At 39.0% G+C, this 19,802-nt stretch overlaps 1 protein-coding gene across 29 annotated transcripts in view; it reads left to right on the forward strand.

Annotated features, from left to right (window-relative positions):
• Positions 1–19,802, forward strand: part of ARPP21 (cAMP regulated phosphoprotein 21) — a 154,400-nt gene that overhangs the window by 36,994 nt on the left and 97,604 nt on the right. For 23 of the 29 annotated variants that reach the window (XR_006609292.1, XR_006609294.1, XR_006609293.1 and 20 more), the window contains exons 2-9: positions 4,183–4,356; positions 6,103–6,272; positions 7,278–7,319; positions 8,080–8,166; positions 12,145–12,289; positions 13,756–13,834; positions 14,485–14,544; positions 15,272–15,412. Coding sequence is in view for 25 of the 29 variants with exons in the window: in XM_013059990.2 (XP_012915444.1) it covers positions 6,141–6,272; positions 7,278–7,319; positions 8,080–8,166; positions 12,145–12,289; positions 13,756–13,834; positions 14,485–14,544; positions 15,272–15,412 (686 nt within the window). In the remaining 4 variants the exon portion in view is untranslated. Of the gene's footprint in view, positions 1–3,667; positions 3,793–4,027; positions 4,090–4,182; positions 4,357–5,367; positions 5,524–6,102; positions 6,273–7,277; positions 7,320–8,079; positions 8,167–8,370; positions 10,247–12,144; positions 12,290–13,755; positions 13,835–14,484; positions 14,545–15,271; positions 15,413–19,802 lie in introns of those variants that run through there. The other 6 variants (XM_004759400.3, XM_004759401.2, XM_004759402.3 and 3 more) reach the window with 6 other exon arrangements.

Raw genomic sequence — 19,802 nt, forward strand, 5'->3', positions numbered from 1 at the left:
GTTTAAAAAGAGAGGTTTTTTTTTTTTTTTTTTTTTTTCTTAGTTCTAAATTTTGGAGAAAGACCAAGGCTAATTTCTCTTTCTCTGAATTTTTATTCATTTAAGCATTTGAAAATAGCTATGATGTCCTTTCTAAGTGTCCTCTTGTCTAAGCCAAAAATTCCAAGTGATGTAACCTGTTTTTTTAGAACCTAAATGTAAGATCTTCTCTCAACCCCAGCAACATTTCATGTCATTACTTTCATCAATTACTTCATGCTATGGGGATATCCAAATAACTTATTCTGGGATCCAGTGTATTAGACACTTTCCCCAAGTTTATGTTTCCTAACTCTGGGATACACTGAGAAAACATCTAAGAATTATAAAAGCAAAAGTCATCTTCCTTTTCCACTTCATGAAAAATCACAAAGGGAATGGTGAAGATAAAATTACATAATCCATCTTTAAAATTTCTCATGTGGATCCATTAGAGGTATTCAACTTTTATTTTGTAGTATTAGAAAAAGAAGTGCTTTGTTGACATTATATTAGTTGACTTGAATATCATGTCACAAGGTAGAACATCCTTTCACAGAGCAGAGAAGTTCCATAAGACTTGCTATAAAAACGAGGAATGGAAACTTCGCTTTTTTCTGTTGTCTGTTTTCACTGAGCTCAGAACTCTCTTGTTTTAAAGGTGCTTGTGATTATTGTGGGTCTGTTTTTATGACCGAAACTGTGACATCAGTTATTTCCATTACTAGGATTCTGCTATGTTTGTGTCTAGTTTATTACATTTGCTAAAGAAGAAAAAGTGATATTCTACATATGATATGCTACATGTTTATAAGCTGCCTAGCTCCTAAAACTCAAATAAGAATACTCACGCAAAATGTTTCTGCCCCTAGTATGAAAATTCCTTTTCTTAAATATCCCCCTAGGTTCTTTCAAAACAGTTGTCTAGTTATTTTGGCATTTGCTAGGGTAACTCAAGAATCTTACAAAATGCCTGTACATTGGGTTGACCAAAGAGTTTAATTAGAGGGTACAGCACCTGGTTGACCTTTTCTTGTATTGAAGAAGAAAATTTTCTTTGGGAAATTAAACTTATGTGAAAATGTGTTATTGGTTTTATTGCCCTGGAAAGATGCTAGTCTGTACAGTCTGTTCATCTCATGATTGATCTCATTTCTGAAAGGATCATATTCCAATTATATTATTTTTTTACTCTTTAAACTTAACTTTACATACTCAGAATATTTTTAAGCATTAGCAGAATAACTGTTCTGATAATAGGAAGTGCCTTTAGTTTCTAAGGTGTCACAGTTTTCAAAAACCCACCCAGTCCATTGACAAATCAGTAATATTCCTACAATTTGTAAGTGGCATACAGTTGCAGAACTTTTACTAGTTAGAAAGAAAGAAAGAAATAAAGAAAGAAGGAAAGAAAGGAAGAGCAATACATTAGGGTAGAAACATTTCAATCATTCAAATAAATGTTGATTGGGTCATTTCATCATACATTACCAGTATTGATTTGGGATAAGTAATCTTATCATTCTGTGTTAGTTTTTAGTAAAAGGGTTATGAGGAAAGTGACTAATAAAGCTACCTTCCCTATTTGCTAATAAAATTCAACTTTGATTTCCCATTTTAGATATCCCCTGAGAGCTAAATCACTCCTGGAATTTGAATCTAATCCTGCGCTTTCTCCAATTGCCAACCCAGTGGTTGCGCCTTGCTCCCCTTTCCCTGGCTTTCTCATCCTACCACCCCACAATTGCTACTGTTTTCAACTGTGACGTAAGCTCAAGAAGAAACAACCTAAATATAATGAGAAGTGGTAGTGATTTTCCTCATTTTCCTCATGAAAAACAGTAAACAGCCCTCTTGATCAATTTCCTCTAGCTTGTTTTGCAAGCAATTGACTGCCTTTGGTAAACACTATCCCTTAAGTTATGATTACAATATTGTTACCACTGAAAGAACGATAGTAGTTTTATTTTGTTCCTTTGTATAGGGTCTCCTTTTGCTCCTTCCACCCTTCCCATTCTAACAGTTGAAAGTTGGCCAGCATCTCCATTAATCAAATGCTAGACAAAAGATATTTGTCAAAAATAGTTTTGCTTTCTTTGTGAAAATGGGAAAAATTTGAACAGATAAAAATTAAATAGCAGTGCAAGAGTCGGGTAGTTTGGCGGACAGAAAGCTAGAGTAGTGTTGATTCCCTGGCACAGCTTTCTTAGCAAAGAGAACAATTTTAATCAGTTACAAAAATATTTGTGATCCATATGTTCCTCTCTGCTCATTCCCATATGCCCGTATTCCCTTTTATCTCGGTGGAAGATGACTTTATGATTCAGGCATGCAAGAATAAAATACCTCGCTGACTTTAGCGCTCAGTGCTATTTCAAAACGTGTCCCGGTAATTACGCACACACATGTATCTAGGCTGTTCACGCTTTGGGTTGGTTACGTGAATATCAGTTTGTACTTCCTTTTTCTTCATGAAAAGAATTATATCTTGCATCCACCTACTGGGGCTGGAATAACACATCGAAGGCTTAGATTCGAAAACTGCGTTTGCTCTTCACCTGCTGGATTAAATGCCACTGTACAAATATGAGGAACAGAGCACAGAAGACAAAAAGATTGCGGTGATCGTTGATAATTTCATTTTCTTTGGGAAAAGGAAAACAGAACCCAAAAAGCATGTGGTAATTCCATCCATCACTGGTGCCTATTCTGAAACGTATTAGATGATGGGCTGGTTACTTAAATAGATCCTAATTTTAAGACATGCTGACTTCTGGTTAATATCGAGTGTTAGTCGTAGTAGTCATGGTGAAACTGGCCAAAATGGGAAAATTAAAATGACTGTTGATTAGCGATCCATTTTTGTCTTCAATGCATGTTCGCTTGGCTCTCATAGATAGCTGTATAATGTCTAACAACCAAAGACACATATTGTAAAGCCAAACTGGCCATTCTGATGACACATGAATAAGGCTAGAAATTATTGACTGTCTTCATGATCGCCTTTTCAACATTTGTTTCTCCCTCGCACAACAAATGGTGTTGTAATCCAATATGTTGTTAATATAGCCACAGCAAAATTCCGTCGAGGAGCCGGCTGTGCTCATTTAAACTTGGGAAGGGGGCAGCAAGGGTGAGGCAGGGAGTGTTTTTCAACTTCAGATAAAATAACTGAGATGCAGTTAGCGTTTGCAAAGATGGGTGTGTGCTGGGAAAGGTGTGCATGCTGTTGGCTTTAGCAGGTATGCCCCAGAGTTGCAGCAGAAGGGAGAGACACCGCTTGGTTTTGGCAAATATTATTAGGAATCCGTCTCTGTGTTTGCATTCAAGCTGTCTTTGCCGTGGCTCCTGTAGGAGTTGTGAGAAAACGAAAGTGCACATTATAGCGTGGATTGTTTTCATCCGGCTCAGTTTGCAAATCTGTTGAATCCCTCTGACAGTCTTTCTGTGCTGTCAAGCAGAGTGCCCAGCTGGTGGAGGCAATCCTGATAGGGAAGGAGAGGAATGGGGAGACCATGTTCACTGCCCAAGGAGAATATTAGGAATTCTTTCCAAACTTTAAGCGGGGAGGAGAGAGCTCTTTCAGCCATGCCGTTGTGAACGTTTCCTTTTTCCCTTTTTCTTTTTTTCACTTTCATAGGTAATGCCCATTAAATCAAAATCTTTGAATACGCTTCATTAGGATAACTTTGCTAAAGAAAGGAGTCTCGGAAACAGCATTAAAGTATATTATATTAACCTGTAATTAAAACAAAGTCTTTGGTTAAAAAGGAGGTAAGACTTTTAGCTCATAGATGATCTGGATTCTCACTGAGGCAAACACACAGGCTTGGTTCTTCTTCTTTTTTTGTTTTTTCTTCTTTTTTTTAATATAAAGTGCAAGATTTCACTAAAAAAGGTTAAAATTGAAGTGAGTAATCTTCGGTGCATAATGCAATTGTTAATTTTAGCTCCCTGCGTGGGTGCCGCTCTGACTTGAACAGCCGGGCTGTAGCCTTCATTAGAGAAGAAGCAGGCAGCCCGAGACAGGTGGGGCTGGATCAAGCTGTGAACGTGATTTGCTGGAAGTTGGTCATTAGTGTTAGAAATCTGGTCTTATTTATTTGGTCCTTCACCCTACCATGACTATTCAATTATTATTATTGACTTTTCATCTTTTTTCAGGTTGACGATGTGTCAAACCGTGTAAGGGAATCGCATGGCGATGGGCATTCCGAACTGTTAATGGGGACATGGGACTCCAGTTGTCTCTGATCACTTGTGTGGATTTTCCTGGTGTAGAACGACAGAAGCCGCTAGTGAGTCGCCAAGACCTACGGCAGGAATTCTGCACGAAAGGTAAAGGCCTTGTTGTCCAGCTGTCATCTCGTCTATATTTTGTTATCCTATAAATGTGTCTGTTCGCATAGAAGAGGTCATTCAGTGTAACCAAAAAGGAGAGGATCTAGAGCAGGGACTCAATTGGCTTGCAGTTTATAAAATTAGAGCTCAATTTGTTCATTCCATTTTAAATCTAGTCACAATCTGCTTTTCTATTGAAATGTTTTGAAGACCGAGTTAGGGCAACAGAAGTCCATCTCCTCCCCCTGCCCAGTATCTTGAGAAACAAGCTGTTTGCCATGCGAAACAGAACCGTTGTTAAGGACACACATAACCCTCCCAGTATCACTGAAATATGAGGAACCTATCTGAATACACTGGATGGATATCCTCAAATCTCCCCAAACTTAAAAGTAGTGCTCACCAGTAACTCACAAACTCAAGGCACCATTCTTTAGAAAACTCTTTTTTTTACATTCCCATAATCCTTTGCCAAGTAAGCCTGTGTTTTTTAAAGATACCATTAGATACCATCTGTTCTTTCATGGTAGATCTTAGCAAATTTGCAACAGAAATCGCCGTGGTTTAGATTTTTCTCATGCTTCCCATATCCAGTTGGAAATAAAGTTACTGAATTAGTAAATGGTAATTAAACACTCCCAAAGAAACTTATCCCTGAGTAATCATTACCATTTTAATGACTAGGAAGAGGGCAGTCATCGTTTGGGAATTTCTGTGGAAGAACTGACTTTCTAGGTCACACTGTGTTTCTTTTTCTTCTTCCTTTCTTCATTTTGTCTGTATTTCTTTCCTTTCTCCCCACCATTTCCCCTTCACATCTTTAAAAAAAAAAAAAAAAAACTAGGAGGAAGTAAATGCTAAATTATTCATGAATCTCATTTGACAGCATATCAGAAGGGGAAGTGTCAGGGGTTGTATGGAGGTAGGAAGAAAAAAATAATAACAGGCTTTAACTTTGAAAAGTCATCTCCAGCGTCTGTGTCGTAGTGTACTGTGGATCTGGAGTAGCAGGTTTCGGTGGCTAGAGCTTCATTAGAGCTGCCTGCCAGAGACTGCCTTCCCAGGGTCTGTGGAACACCAGCAACGGCCAGGAGCTCTGGAGAGCACTCTTGCTTTTAATAATGTAGCTGTCAGTTTGAAGCCTGGAAATGTTGGCCGTGAAAGGTTTATTGCCAAATTTAGATCTTATATTTATACTGAATTATTAGCTCTTAAATTGATTTTTGCCCCTACTTGTAGGGTACATGGTACTCCTTATGCCTCAGGAGAGCATGTCTGTGGGTTGAAACTTGCAGATAATTTTTGAATCATCTCAGACACACTGCAGAACACCAGTCCCCTCTCTTACCTCGGCAGTGGAGGGTCATCTCTCCTTGAGTTGGAGCAGTGCTCTCTTTTTCTTCTTCTTCCCCTTTGTGCCAGGGTTTAGGGACTGGTGGACACGTGGGAGTTCTGTGTCTCCGTGTAAGATCTGTGGATCCATTTCAATGGCAAGGTGTATTGGTGAGAGTGCGTGTATGGGTGCGGAGGGGGTGTGGATGAGGCGACTGAATCTGCCTTGTGCGTTTGCCTCCCGTTTAGGATTTGATCTGGCTTTCTTATTCGCCGTTCCTGTAAAATTGGCAGAGATACCAGAGTTGCTCGTTTGAATTTGAATACAAAGGGAGAAATGAAATACCGTGAGAATAATTGGAAGTGCTTCACCGTGCACTGACTTGACGTTCTGACTTCTTGACCTTGCAGGGCATCACACCTTGTTATTTTAATTTGCGTCTGGGAGAATGTCTGAGCCAGGAGACCTAAGTCAGGCAGTAGTGGAGGAGGGCGGCACGGAGCAGCAGGAATCGGCCACTCCAGAGAACGGGATTGTGAAATCCGAGAGTTTGGATGAAGAGGAGAAGCTGGAACTGCAGGTGAGCTTGGAAAGTTTGTCCGCAGCCCTAGCTCTGCACCCTTGGGCACCATTCCTCTCTTTCACTTGCAGAATACTTTGAACGTTTGTTTTCTTTCTCTTTTTCTCTTTCCCGTTTAAGAGTCTGACTAGTAAATGAAGAGCAAATCCATCAAGCCACTCCTCTCCTTTTCTAATTCTCAATCACTTTTTTCCTGACCAAAAGAGGCTCTAAAATCCCTTGGAGATGAACAAAATCACCAGAGATCATGTTTAATGACTGAATTTGTGCACAGCATTTCCAGGGTGATTTCCAGAGCACCTCAAGGTGCTTGTGAAGGTTTTCTCCCAGAGGCAGCCTTAGGCTGGTTGAGTTTTAAAAGTGGATTTGCTGTTCCAGGGAAAGCTTGAAGACCCAGCTCAGGACAGACCAAGAAAGACCTGAGCTCTGTGGACCTCTGAGGGCAGGCAAAGGTTCAATTCATATTAGAACAGACCTAAGCCCTAGAATTCACAGCCAGAGAGAGACAGAGACAGAGACAGAGAAAACCTCAGAGAAGGGCAGGGGAGGGAATTGGGGGCGATTGATGGTACCAAAAAGGTGATATGATTTAATACACCATGATTTATGAGAGCAAGAAATTTGGGAGAAGGAAAACACACTGTACTTGCAAGTAGCCTGTATTGATTTTCTTTGAACCAAATTACAAAAGTGTTAACTCTTTTTATATTCCAGTGAACAAAGACAGATAACCACATAAAGGCCAAAAGCCTTCAAGGTCAACTTCCCTGCCTCCCCCCTTCCCTCATAGCTGCTATAAGGAAAAGGAGCTCAGAGTTAGGAGGTCAAAAGTTTGGGGGAGCGAGGGAAGGGGAACTTCTCCCCAATGGTTGTAATACCTTCTTGTTTCTATTGATTTCTGGACTCTAGTGACACTTCCTATCTCTCTCTCTTTCACCCTCTCTCTCCTGGTTGTTGGTTTACTGTTTGTTTGTTTGTTTGTTTTGCTTTCTTTCTAACATACAGAGGCGGCTGGCAGCTCAGAATCAAGAAAGAAGAAAATCCAAGGTAGGGTTTTGGAGATTCCACGTTGATCTGCTAACATGGATATCAGTAGCATACTTCCAATTGGGGTTAAAAGGTTTGCCACCAATTCAAAGGGTCCCATGTGGATCTTGGCTCTACTGGCCCTGTCCCCTCTTGTTGACACTTCTTGTCTTTCTTGCTCTGTATGTTTTTCGGCTAGAGCATTTAGGGTTCACATAGCCGCAAATTTATGTACCTGATCCTGTTTTCAGAACTGCAGATTTGACGGTGCTTTATAAAATGAGTCGCCGCTTGTCTTGCTTTCATTTTAAATAAAATCTGCGGTAGATGTGTGAGTCTTACCAGTTGATTTCTCCCTTGAAGTAAACAGGTGCTGGTGTTTAGGTTCCTTTCCTCATCCTAAACATCTTTTCAGTCGGATCCCTCCCAAACTCAGTTTTGGTAGAAATTACTTTGTGTCATCTTTTTCTTTTTACATTTTCAGAAAATGGCAGCAATTCATTCTTTGTATGTTTCCGACGGGATGGGCAGAGTTAGCTCAAAGTGCCCCTTAAGTCCGTGCATTCACACTCTCCTCTGCCTGCATCCCCACCCACACAGGGCTCTGAATTTTGGAGCCAGTGTAGACAGACAGCACTGAACAGCCAATTTGAAGTTCTCTTCTAGGAGGGATCCGGGTTTGGGAATGTCCTGGGCAGGTAGAGAGGAGTTGACAGCCAGAGAACGTTTCCTGTTTGTTGTCTTTATTTTCCTTGCATTGCCTTTTCTTTCCCCTCCCCAGTCAGGAGCAGGAAAAGGTAAACTGACTCGCAGTCTTGCTGTCTGTGAAGAATCAGCCAGACCAGGAGGTGAAAGTCTTCAGGATCAGGTATACCCCCTGTCATTTTCCTTAACTGCACGAATGGGATCTGTCTTTGTGTGCATGAGTAGAAATCCGGCATTACACAGTGTTTTGGGGGAGAAAAAAAATAAGCAAAGAAAGATGTAGTTTTTTGGCTTCACCCCCTGCTTAGGAGACATCCTAAACTAGCTTAACAGTTTGTCACAGAGTATTACGTTTGTTTTTTTCCAGACTCTCTGAAAACTGCAAATGGAAAGGAATTCAAAAGAATTTAGATAAAAAACTTTAAAAGTGAGCACAGTAGTGCTGCATTTCCTCAAAGGCTCTCTCTTGCTAAGACTGAACCAAATATAGTTCTAAGTACCCCGTCTCCTTCCTTATTGGAGATTCTTACCTCTCACTTCCCCAAAATGCACTTGCCTATAAGAAATACAACTCTTGGCTCTTAACGAAACTTTGGAAGTAGTGAATGAGGTGCATTGAGATTTGCAGACGTATCTTTATGGCCTTTGGTCGAGATTCTGAATACTGAATAAATTGTCCAGAAAGGAGTCTGAGGTGATGGTGAATTTCGTATTATTCAATTTATATGAATTTAATATTATTATATATCGCTGTGGATCCTTCCACTTATTTTGCTCTCAGCAAGACTACTGAAAAATCCAAATTCTGACAAAATCCTCCCGTGACCAACGGGGGACTTCATATCATATTTATTTTTATTTGCCTTTTAGGCATTGTATTCGCTTTTATAAAACTAGTCTAGCCGCTGAAATTTTCCTTATTTTATCAGAAGCTGAGAGAAGTCAAGACAAAAGTAAAATGATTTATCTGAGCCCAGGGGAGAGAAAATTGATCAAGATAGTATTTTTGTTTGGGCTTGTTTGCTTTCCTCTTTTTACTTTAATTGAAATACTCTAAATTCTCCTCATGGATGCAGAGAGCATTGAGAGCACTTTCTTTAAAAGGACCAAAAATAAATACCTTATAGATTCTGTCCTATGAGTATTTTATTTTACCCTAGCCTCATTTTCTTATCGTGCCAGTCATGTCATAAGGCACGGACAGGCTATCTTTCTCTAGCTGTCACTATGTTTCATACACAAGCGTTATTTTCCTTGGGCTCTGAGAAATGTGTGGCTTTTCTTCAGCATTTTATTTGTGCTTCTATTTTTAATGGAGACGGAAAGGGGGACTAATGCGACTCTCATGGCTTGTATTATTAAATGTTGATTGATGGCTTATAATGTACTATACAGGATATATGTTAACTCTGCGGAATGACAGACTCTGGGAGAAGTCATGCCCCAGTTGTCCCCCACTCCTAATACCAGGCAGAGGAGGACAGCCTTTATAGACTTAATCTGCTTTTCATCCCATTTGACAAGGTACCAGGAGGAAATTTTTTAAGAGGTCATCTGTATCATAGTGCCCGTCCTGGACCTAAGTAGTTTCTCCATACAGTTGGTGCAGAGAAATAAGATGCAGTCGGTGCTTTGTTCCTGCTGCTTTCACGCTCAGTGACCAAGACTAGCTGTGTAGGAGAGGATTAGAACTTGCGCTCCTCTCTTTGGACGGGCTGAGGGGTGGTGGGACCAGGCGGCCGATAGAAAATACCCAGGCACACATATTAGCGAGTGAGCATGCGACTTGTTAGAGAATAAAGAAGCAGACCTTTGAGCATATATGCAATGCCTTCATTAGGTACCACCGGCACTTACAAAATGTGGGAGCTGAATCCCAGGGAACCCTGGCAGAAGGATACAGTATACGGATTGTATTGCTTCCCTAATATTTGTATATTCACAGTATTTGAAAACTGCCTTCATTTTCCTGTGTGGGAAAAACTCTTGCTACCTGTATTACTTGATCTCAGACCCATAGCTGATGATTCAGTCTGTCCTTCAGTTAAAGGAGTTTTGCTTTTCTAATGTTATACTATTTACCTACCAGTGTACTACTGTGACTTGAATCATTCTTTTATTGTTGTTGGATATAAACTTATCCTGTACCAATGTATTTATTAACACTTGTATTTTATTATTGAGCATATCAATAAAAATATTAAAAAATAACACATTGTTTTTTACCAACTCTATAGCACTTTTGTGTGTTCTTTCAGCACCATAATGTATATTTATGTATAGAAAAGATAGGTATTTTTCTGAGAATAGTAAATGTCCACACATGGCGTGAGTTTGTACTTTTTTTTTTTTTTTTCTGGTGGAAGATGTCTTTTAGCCTCTGCTCTTATATTTCTGCTGCAAGCCTCTTTGATTGTAGATTCAAACTGACAGAGGCTGGGTGATGCAAGAGATTTTGAAGAAGCAATGAGACCACTCCGATGGGCTGGTGCCGTCAGTTTCCCCTCCTGATCAACTGCTGAATTGATCCCCACCTCCCCCCCGCCCACTGTATTCTCTGAACCAGAAATGCTGCAGCGGTTTCCTTAGCAAAAGCAGAAACAAATCAAAACCTTAGAGTCTGCCCGAACCTTTGCAGACTAAAGACATTTCTGTCCCAAATCACATGACCAAAGAACCTATAGTCAAGTTACACCGTTTTATGTATTTTGCGTAAGTGCATCCCCAGCATAAACACGTGGATGTCAGGAAATCTGGCAAGGATAAATACTTATCATGAGGACGTGCTTTATTTTGTCCTTTCTATCATATGTCTTTCCAGCCCTGGTGCCTTTTTATTCCAGCCTGGAGTTCACAACAGAGCCCCTCGTAAAACAACGAACTTGGTTTCAGGGGACCTGTGTGATGCTTGTTAGATTAGCCATGTTTACCAAGAACCCTAAAAATCCTAGGATGGCCATATTTGAGGAGGGAGGTTCAGGCATTGCTTTAGTCACATGTATAGGAGACTTAGTTGAGTTTTTAGTGAGAAACACTATTAGTCATTGGGAATTTTTTTTTAACATCATAAATTTTAATGTCACTAGTAGAAAAAAGCTTTCCCATCAAATGATCTCTTACATAAGAGAAAGCAGGCTTAATGGCTTAATGTCGGTTCATTTGTCATAGTTTTTAATCATAGCATAGGTTTTTTTCATAAAACTTCTTTAAAAATACGATTTGGTTCATTCTTCTTCAAAACAGTGAACCTACTATCAATCACATGGCTGATATGTGAATTAAAACAAAATAATCTATCCCCAGTGCAAAATAAATAAATACAAAAATGGATCCAGTCCCAATACTGTAAATGGTCAGTAGCGAACCAAAGCATCAGTTCAAGACAATTTTACATTTTGGAAAGAATTGCCTGATAAAAAATTAAAATAATATTAAATATTTATATGTAATTGATGGGAAAATTTCTGAAAGACAGTGCTGATTCTAACCATGCATTATGATGACTTACTGATGGAGTTTGTGAACAAGGTGTGATCATCAGCCACACCTGGGATTCCTGCATTTAGATAGCTCGGTTTCTCTTAATAGTAGAAATTATTGTTGATGTGGTTCTAAAACAGACTTTTTATTGCAAATTGGCTATTAAGTCCTTTATGTCTGTTCTATCTGTAATTATGATTCGTAATACCTGTCTGTCTATGTTTGTACAGATTTCTCCTTATAAGGAATTATAGAAAAGAACTCAGAAGGCTTTTTTCTTTTTTTCTTTTTTTGAGACATGGCAGTGGCTGTGACGCAAACTTACTGATAAGGAAATGTTTCCTAAGTGTTTAAAAATAAACCTGTAGAGAAAATAAGAGGTATGATCTAGGGGAAAGTAACTTGCTTAATGTTAATATTCATGAAGCCAAGTTTTAGTACTAGATGTTTCTCATGACCTCCCATTGACTTCTGAAGTTTAATTCACCTTAAAGGGCAATTATTTTTCTGACAGGTTTAATTTTTTTTTTTTAACCATTTAAGAAAAAAAAAATCTGCTCCTGGCTTTCATTTTCCTGTACTTAATAACCTCTATGCAAAATGGAAACCAGACAGAGATTCTTAAATCTGGCCCTAAATTATTATATTTTTTCCCCAACAGGAATCAATTCATTTACAGCTTTCCAGTTTTCCCAGCCTGCAAGAGGATGATAAATCTAGGAAAGATGACTCAGAAAGAGAAAAAGAAAAGGATAAAAACAAAGATAAAACCTCTGAAAAACCCAAGATCAGAATGTTATCAAAAGGTGAATGTAAACATGTTTCCTTAACTTACTGAATTTGGACAGATAAATGGTCACACAGTACATCCTAGATTTACACACATATTCACCTGACACCAAACTTTATATACTTCTATATGTGTGTGTGTGGGTGTGTGTGTGTGTGTGTAAAAGATGTTAACTCTATTTCCTTTCTGTTCATGCTGTCATTACTTGTGTATCCAGAAAGGTTAATTTTAGGATCACTAATCTCTTTGGATTTTTATTCAGGTCTTTCTTCCATTTTCAATGATAAATTTGTACAAATGACTGAGTATAAATCTGCTTTTAATTCAGGTTTATTAGTCCCATTAACTTGGGCTGATGAACAGTAATGATACCCAGTTTTATATCTTAATTTCCATGTTTATCATAAAAGACAGACAGTAGATTAGCAATTCACAGCCGATAAGTGATGTCGTCCCCAAAGCCCAGATGTATATACATCAATGTCAATGGAGTACATGATTAACATTGTATCTGCCACAAACGGATTTGGTCTCCACAACCCACAGAACCACCACATCATGTCTCACCTGAAAAAAATACACTTCTACTCCAATAAAATTTTTCCAAGGGGGAAAAAAGAAGCTATACCTTCTAAAACCGGAAGCCCGTAGTCCAGACTTTTCAAATTGTGGCCATACATACAATTGTACAATTGTACAGTTGTACAAAAATAAAACAAACAAAAAAGGAAACAAGTGTTAAAACTAAGTTAAGTTGAAAGGAAGAATACTACGAATAAATTGCATTGCAGTAGACTTTTTTTAAAAAAAATATTTGAGAAAGAACAGGGCATCCGATCAGCTGAGGAATGATGACTGCTTATATTATGCTCTGTAACCATGTATCTGCTTATAATGATTCTCTCTGCTACTGAATGTCTAAAACCCAAGGTGTGATGCAAATTAAAGAAGTGCAGGTTCCTAAGATGGCTTTAGAAATTAAGCTTTAGCCAGCATCAGAAAATGTGAAAGACTCAGAAATGTTTAGTCCTCACCTGTGTTTTGTACTGATGAATATTTAGACAGTCTTATCACAGAACTTTCATTTTTTGCCTTCTCTGTTTTAAGAGAAAAAGGGTTTCCTGGAATCTCAAACTCTTGAGAGCTCTCTCTGTGGGTTGGTAGGACCTGTCACGTGGAGGCCCGGCCTTGCTGATTGACAGCAGGGCACGAACATGTAACATTCCACCCCACCCACCTCCTACCCAACCATGCCCACATCCCCTTCTGTGACAGCGGGATCTTTCCACGTTCACGATCTACTGGGTTGCTCCATCTCGAATCTGGTTTTCATTCCAGTGTTACACTGCCAATTCGCTAGTTTTGAAACGTGTGCCTTCATGCCGATAGCTTCACCTAAAATTTACCCAGCAGGAGGAAAACCTTTTCCACCCCACTTCCCCACCTGCATCCCTGACCATCACCTCCTGCTGTCTGTTTCAGATTGCAGCCAAGAGTACACGGATGCTACTGGCATAGACTTGCATGAGTTTCTGATTAACACATTAAAGAATAATTCCAGGTAAATTATTAAATAAACCTCATATTTTTAGAAGAGTCAAGTAGAATATTGCAAAGTCATGAGTCTGAGCATGTCTAAGTATAGAGTTGTACAGTGAAGGCACCTTTTCTAATATCTTAAACTATCTTTTACGTATATATAGTAGTTTGCATGTTTACTGTGTATAGATAGTCTTAGTTCCTGGGTAGTTACCCGATGAATAAATTAGAGTTTGCAGGGCCTGCTTTCCTGGTCACAAAGGGATACTGATAAAGGGGAGAAATATAGAGAATGAAAGTTGAGGTCAAATAAACCGATCATTCTCTACTGCAGTTCTCTATTTACTGGGGCTTGACTTTGCTCCAGGTTCCTATTAATTTAAAATAAACAATGCATTTGATAGGTCTGATGAGTTTGACACCTATGTATCTTAATTAACATTAAAACTGCAGAAATTTCAAAGTTACAAAATACTTAACAAATGAGATGAGAAGTAATCTTCAGTAGAAAGAAACCACATGCATATGGACAGCCTCCTCTAGAGAAGAGTTAGGTAAAGATGTTTCACCACATACACTTAACCAATCTTTTTCAGGCGTGCAAATGAACTTTTTAGGTCTTTGGGAGTAGCAAGTGCCTCAACCCTTTTCATTTTAACATTTATTTTGCAGGGACAGGATGATACTCTTGAAAATGGAGCAGGAAATTATTGATTTCATTGGTGACAACAAGTATGTTACACTGCAGTGCTGATTAATTTATACGATGTGCCTTAGTTTGGTATTTGGGTTTAATTATTCATTCTGGAAAGATTTAGGGATAGATAAAACATTATTTAATATGTTTGCCGATTTGTTAAATGGAGATGCTATTAGGATTAGAAGCTATATATTGATGGGAATTGTTGCTTGGACCATGTGTGCTCCTGCTTGTTAAATTCCTGACAAAATGGCTATAAACAGGGGGCCGCTGATTAGCATAGAGTAGCTGTGACAAGAAGCAACCCTTTTCATTTTTATTATAGTTTTTTAATGGGCTCCAGCTGGCTTCAGTCAGTTATGCCTGGCCATAATTATGCTGCTTTCAGTGTAAACCATGTAATGACACATCTCCAGATAGACATCTGCAGTCACATACTATGTCATATCATTTGTCCCCAGCCTAGCTCCGTTGATAAGGTATCATGGACTACAACAGGATACTCTCCAACAGACATTAAGTTCTCTTTGCTGCGAGAAATGTGCAACTGGGAAACAAAGATACTTAGTGTAGCTTAACCGATAAATCCATCATAAGTGGAAGATTGTCTAGAAATGAGGATATGACGTGTGATGGCACAGATGAGATAAGCTTCATGGTTTGGACGACAAAGGAATGGGTTTGTGTGCATACATATAGACAGTCCTACAGGCCAGAAACGCAAATGCTGATTGCACTGTTTCTTGTATTCCTTTCCAGTAATCATTATAAAAAGTTCCCTCAGATGTCATCCTATCAGAGGATGCTTGTCCATCGGGTGGCGGCTTACTTTGGGCTGGATCACAATGTGGATCAAACAGGGAAATCTGTTATCATCAACAAGACCAGCAACACAAGAATGTAAGCCTATCACCGTATTTCTTTAGAATTTTCTTTTTCTCTTATGGATTCATTTATGAGAGCATGTTATAAAATTCAAAGTACATGACATTTAAAATGTGCAGTGTTATTTATCTCTTGCACTTATCAGCTGTGTGTGGCATTTTTCTGCAGAAGATTATCTGAAGACCAGGAAAGTTTATAAAATCTGGGCTGTAAAGTGGGTTTATTCCTGGATCTCTTACATAGCTCCTGAAACATAATTTTCTTTCCTCCATCAATACTGTAGGTGATTACAGGAAAAAAAAAAAAAAGGCATGGGACATTTTATGTCAAAGTATAACTCAAATTAAAAAAAATAGATATCTGAAAACAGCAATGACATATACAGGATAATTATCCTTTTCTTTTCTTTTTCTGGTTTGTAGAACCTGTCTTACTGTGGTTTCTAGAGTAACAAAGAGCTCTGCACCCAGAGTCAGAAATCCTGCTCCTTAAGTCCCAATTCTTTTACTTACTCTCTGTGTGACTTGAAACAAGTCAGTTAACATCTGCTATTTCCGTTTTGTTTTGCTGTTGTTGTTTTACCTGTAAAAGGAGAATTTTGAGTTATATATCTAAGTTCTAGGTCTAAAAAGAAGATGTTTATTTGGTTTTGCTCCTTAAAATAATTGTTTGCTTCTATCTTAGTATCTTTTCACATCCTGATGAGTCACCAAAAGCAAATGAGAGGTCATTTGCTTTGGAAATTTGGACCTAGCTCTTTTAAAGGCACAAATGCTTTGATCATAGTGCAAACCACTTTGATAGCAAATACATGCTATACTGAAAAACTGTCCCAATGCAAAGCATTCTTTTAAAACATTTGTGCATTGTAATTTCTTTTTCCATAGTGGTCTTGGTCAGTTGTGTAAATTGCATGGGTTTTAGGACTGCTGTGCTAGTGAACGGAGCATTGGTGTCTAGCAGAGCAGTGTTTCAAACCCTTTATTTTCTGCTCACCAGCTTGCAGTCAAGGCTGGATACGTAGAGCTAGAGATGAAGCTCTTTCTCTTCTCAAGGCTCGGTCTGTGTTCACCAAAACCACAGTGAAGGTTGTAGTGGAGAGAACACAGACTGAGATATCTGGCATGGAGCTGGGCTGTCATCTCAGGGACACTGAGCTCTTCGCTTCTCTGGGCTTCCAGTTATTTATTTATCTGCAGGAGAGTTTGAAGTGATATTGATGATATTTAAGGGCCCTCGAAGCTTCGGAATTATTGGGTTCCATGGATGCATTCTACGGTGCTGGCAAAAATACGTTTTAAAATTTATCAACCTTCCACTTTATCTGATTGCTGGCACATGTACTTCCTATTTTCAACTGTCACAGGAATGAAAGGTCACTGTCTTTTAATCCTTTCTATGTCTCCTCTCCATAAAGCATTCCTCACTGTTGCTGTTGTTGGTTTTCATTCTGCATTCTGGTTTCTTTTATGACTTACAGATACTGTAAGTACAGGGACACACTGACTGCAAAATAGACCAGCAATGGACAATTTCTTTTCTCATTTGTTTTTCTCCTCTTTTTCTTTTTAGGCCATAACAGACATCGAAAAGCCCATAGATCAAGCATGTTGTTTGATATAGGCTCAACTAGAAGAGATAGTGCATTGATTTTTAATTCACATTAATTTTGCGATCACGTGGTCACATTATTAGCGCACATGTTTGATACCTGTTTCTGGGTAGAGTGGTTTTTGAGAAAATTAAGCACCATGTAAAGATGCTTGGGAAACTTTGAGTGATGGTTCTAAATTTGCAATGTCCAGGATAGTAGCCACTAGCTGCATATTGCTATTGACATTTTGGCTTAAGTTAATTAAATTTAAATAAGATTTAAGCTTCAAAATTCAGTTCCTTGGTCAGGCTAGGCATGTTTCAAGTGCTCATATGAGACAGAACGTACATAGAATATTGCCATTGTTTCAGAAAGTTCTATTGAGCAGCTCTTGTTTGAACTTGTGGAATTCTTGCAAGTTTCCAAATACTGCTGAAGGATATAATCTATCCCTTAAAATTTTCATTTTCTGGCTAACAGGTATAATATTATCCTGTTATTAGACTTCACTTCCAGGAGAACACTAGCTTTTTTGTTTGTTTGTTTGTTTGTTTTTTGTTTTCCAAATAACCAGTTTTAAATAGGGGCTTCCTATTTATGCCTTCTGGAAGAGCCAGAGAGGGCACGTGCAGAGAACACTTCCAGTGTAGTTGCTACAATGGAAGGGCCTGGACTGGCTCTGTCTCTTCTTCATGCCTGTCCTTGCACACACCCTCTGCCCTGCTCTGTGAGTCAGGCCACGCCTAAACAGAGGCAAATGACTGTAGATCATAGACTTTTCAGGCATTTCCTGAAGAGTTGAGTTTATTAATGTTCAACCCAGAGCTGTCAAGTCCTGCTCTTCTGTCCCAGCCACCTTCCTGACCATTGGAATGGCTGTTCACACCCTCAGAACATGAATCACTGTTGGCAGTTTTAGCAAAGGAGCATGGTTGTTCAGTAGAAAGTTGTACGTTTAAGAGCATTTTACAAGTTAAAAGTTTGTGACCATGTTCTTTTGGATTTGAAGTTTGAAATGGGACATTCTGTTCAGAACATGTTGTTTAGGTCTTGGGTGTCTTCATTCTCAATGGCTCTCCGAAAATTTCAAGAGTCGCACTCTCAGCGGTTGGCATGTGATGGCCATGGGGACAACAGTAACATATTATAATAGATATATTATCACATGGAATTGTTTCCATTTATATGAAGGAGGGAGGCGGAGGTGGGAAGTCCTCAGATGGCTCCTCATAGCTTTTGTGTTTTGGAACTACCTTTGCGGGGGATAGAGTTTGATGCTACTTTAGTGCAAAGGCATGAAAGTGCATATCTTAAATGGCACCGTAGCTGTGAGAAATGCAGAAAAATGCAGCTGGAGTGTCCTCCACAAAATGAACTGTCCTTCACAAAAATGAACTGAAGGGCTGACAGAGAGAAAGCATGTTTTAATATAATTTTTAAGTATTCTTCTTCAGTGACATTCATTCTCTCATATGGATGTCTCTCAGCAACAAAATGGCCGGAATTTGTTTCCCAGAATCCTTGCTTTTCTAGATTATAAACAGTTCAAGTAATTATACAATGTGACTTGAGAATATTAAGTTTTGGCCCAAGAGAGAATAGTTTCACATGAGGTTCAAACATTTCCTCATGACAATTCCCTGTGAGGATTATATCTGTGTGTGTATAATTTACTTTCCTCTAGTATCTTCTCTAATATCCTCAGATAAAATATATGTGTCCTTCATGATGGAAAAAAATTTGTTCAAGGACTGACTTTTCAATTACTTAAGTGATATAAGAGTGTTACCTACTTATTTTTCATTGCACTGGATACTTTACCTCTTATTTCATGTATATTATTTCATTTAATCCTGAAAACATATTTACAACCTAAGTAATTAGAGCCTTATTTTACAGAAGCAGAGAATGAGGCACATACTCAAGGTTCCGTTTGGGGTTTAGAGAGATGCAATGATTAGCATGGCTGGGATCCAAGTGCGTTTGTTAAATGCCGAGAACAATTTTCTTAAATAACCTAACTCTCTAAGAGCAAAAATACCCAGAACATCTTGAGCAAGCTCCTCAACAAGGTTCTCTGGACTGGTTGGGAATTCCACCTCTTTGAAGTTTTTTTGCTGTCTGATCAGGAGCAATGAGTGGGCCCAAGGGGAAGGGGAGATATTTTTGAAGATGAACTCCATGGTATTGGTAAATAATGTATACTTCCCACAATTTGATAGATCTTCCTGCATTCTCTGTGTTTATCACTATCCTAAGATGTGATCTTTGGTAGGGGGGATGATTTTAATTCAATATCTCCCTTGCTTTACTCTACTCCAATCTTTTTTTCCCCTAAAAATAAAAAAGCTACACTTATCAATAATGTCAGTGTAGGATGTAAACCTACTTATTGTGTTATTAGGAAATTACTGCTACAGGCAAGCCAGGGATCCAAATCCATTGTTTCATGCCAGAGCTACAAGCACATTGGGTGGGGTTAAAGGATACAGTGGTCCAGAAGGAGTAGGAAATGCCAGCTCTGCTCCTGTGGGAGACATTCCAGGAAGGAGGCTTCCTCTGAGCAAACCTGGGTACTGTAGAGAGTTGACAAGGAAGTCACCTGACCCTCGAGCACCACAACCTTGTTACTTCTCTGAGCTAGCCTGGGTAAGAGCAGTCTATGTCAGCTAGAGCCTCCCAGCACACCTGTTGGTCCACAAATTGGTTCTGAATAGCTGGGGATGCCCCTCATTAGAATCACTGCCTTTTGCTGAAATGACAAAAGGCAGTTTTTGAGCTGAGACCTACCCTGTTATGTCCTATCACTTT

The sequence above is a fragment of the Mustela putorius genome, unplaced genomic scaffold (genome assembly GCF_011764305.1).
Source record: "Mustela putorius furo isolate JIRA1106 unplaced genomic scaffold, ASM1176430v1.1 tig00003834_pilon_pilon_pilon, whole genome shotgun sequence".
Lineage (NCBI taxonomy): Eukaryota > Metazoa > Chordata > Mammalia > Carnivora > Mustelidae > Mustela > Mustela putorius.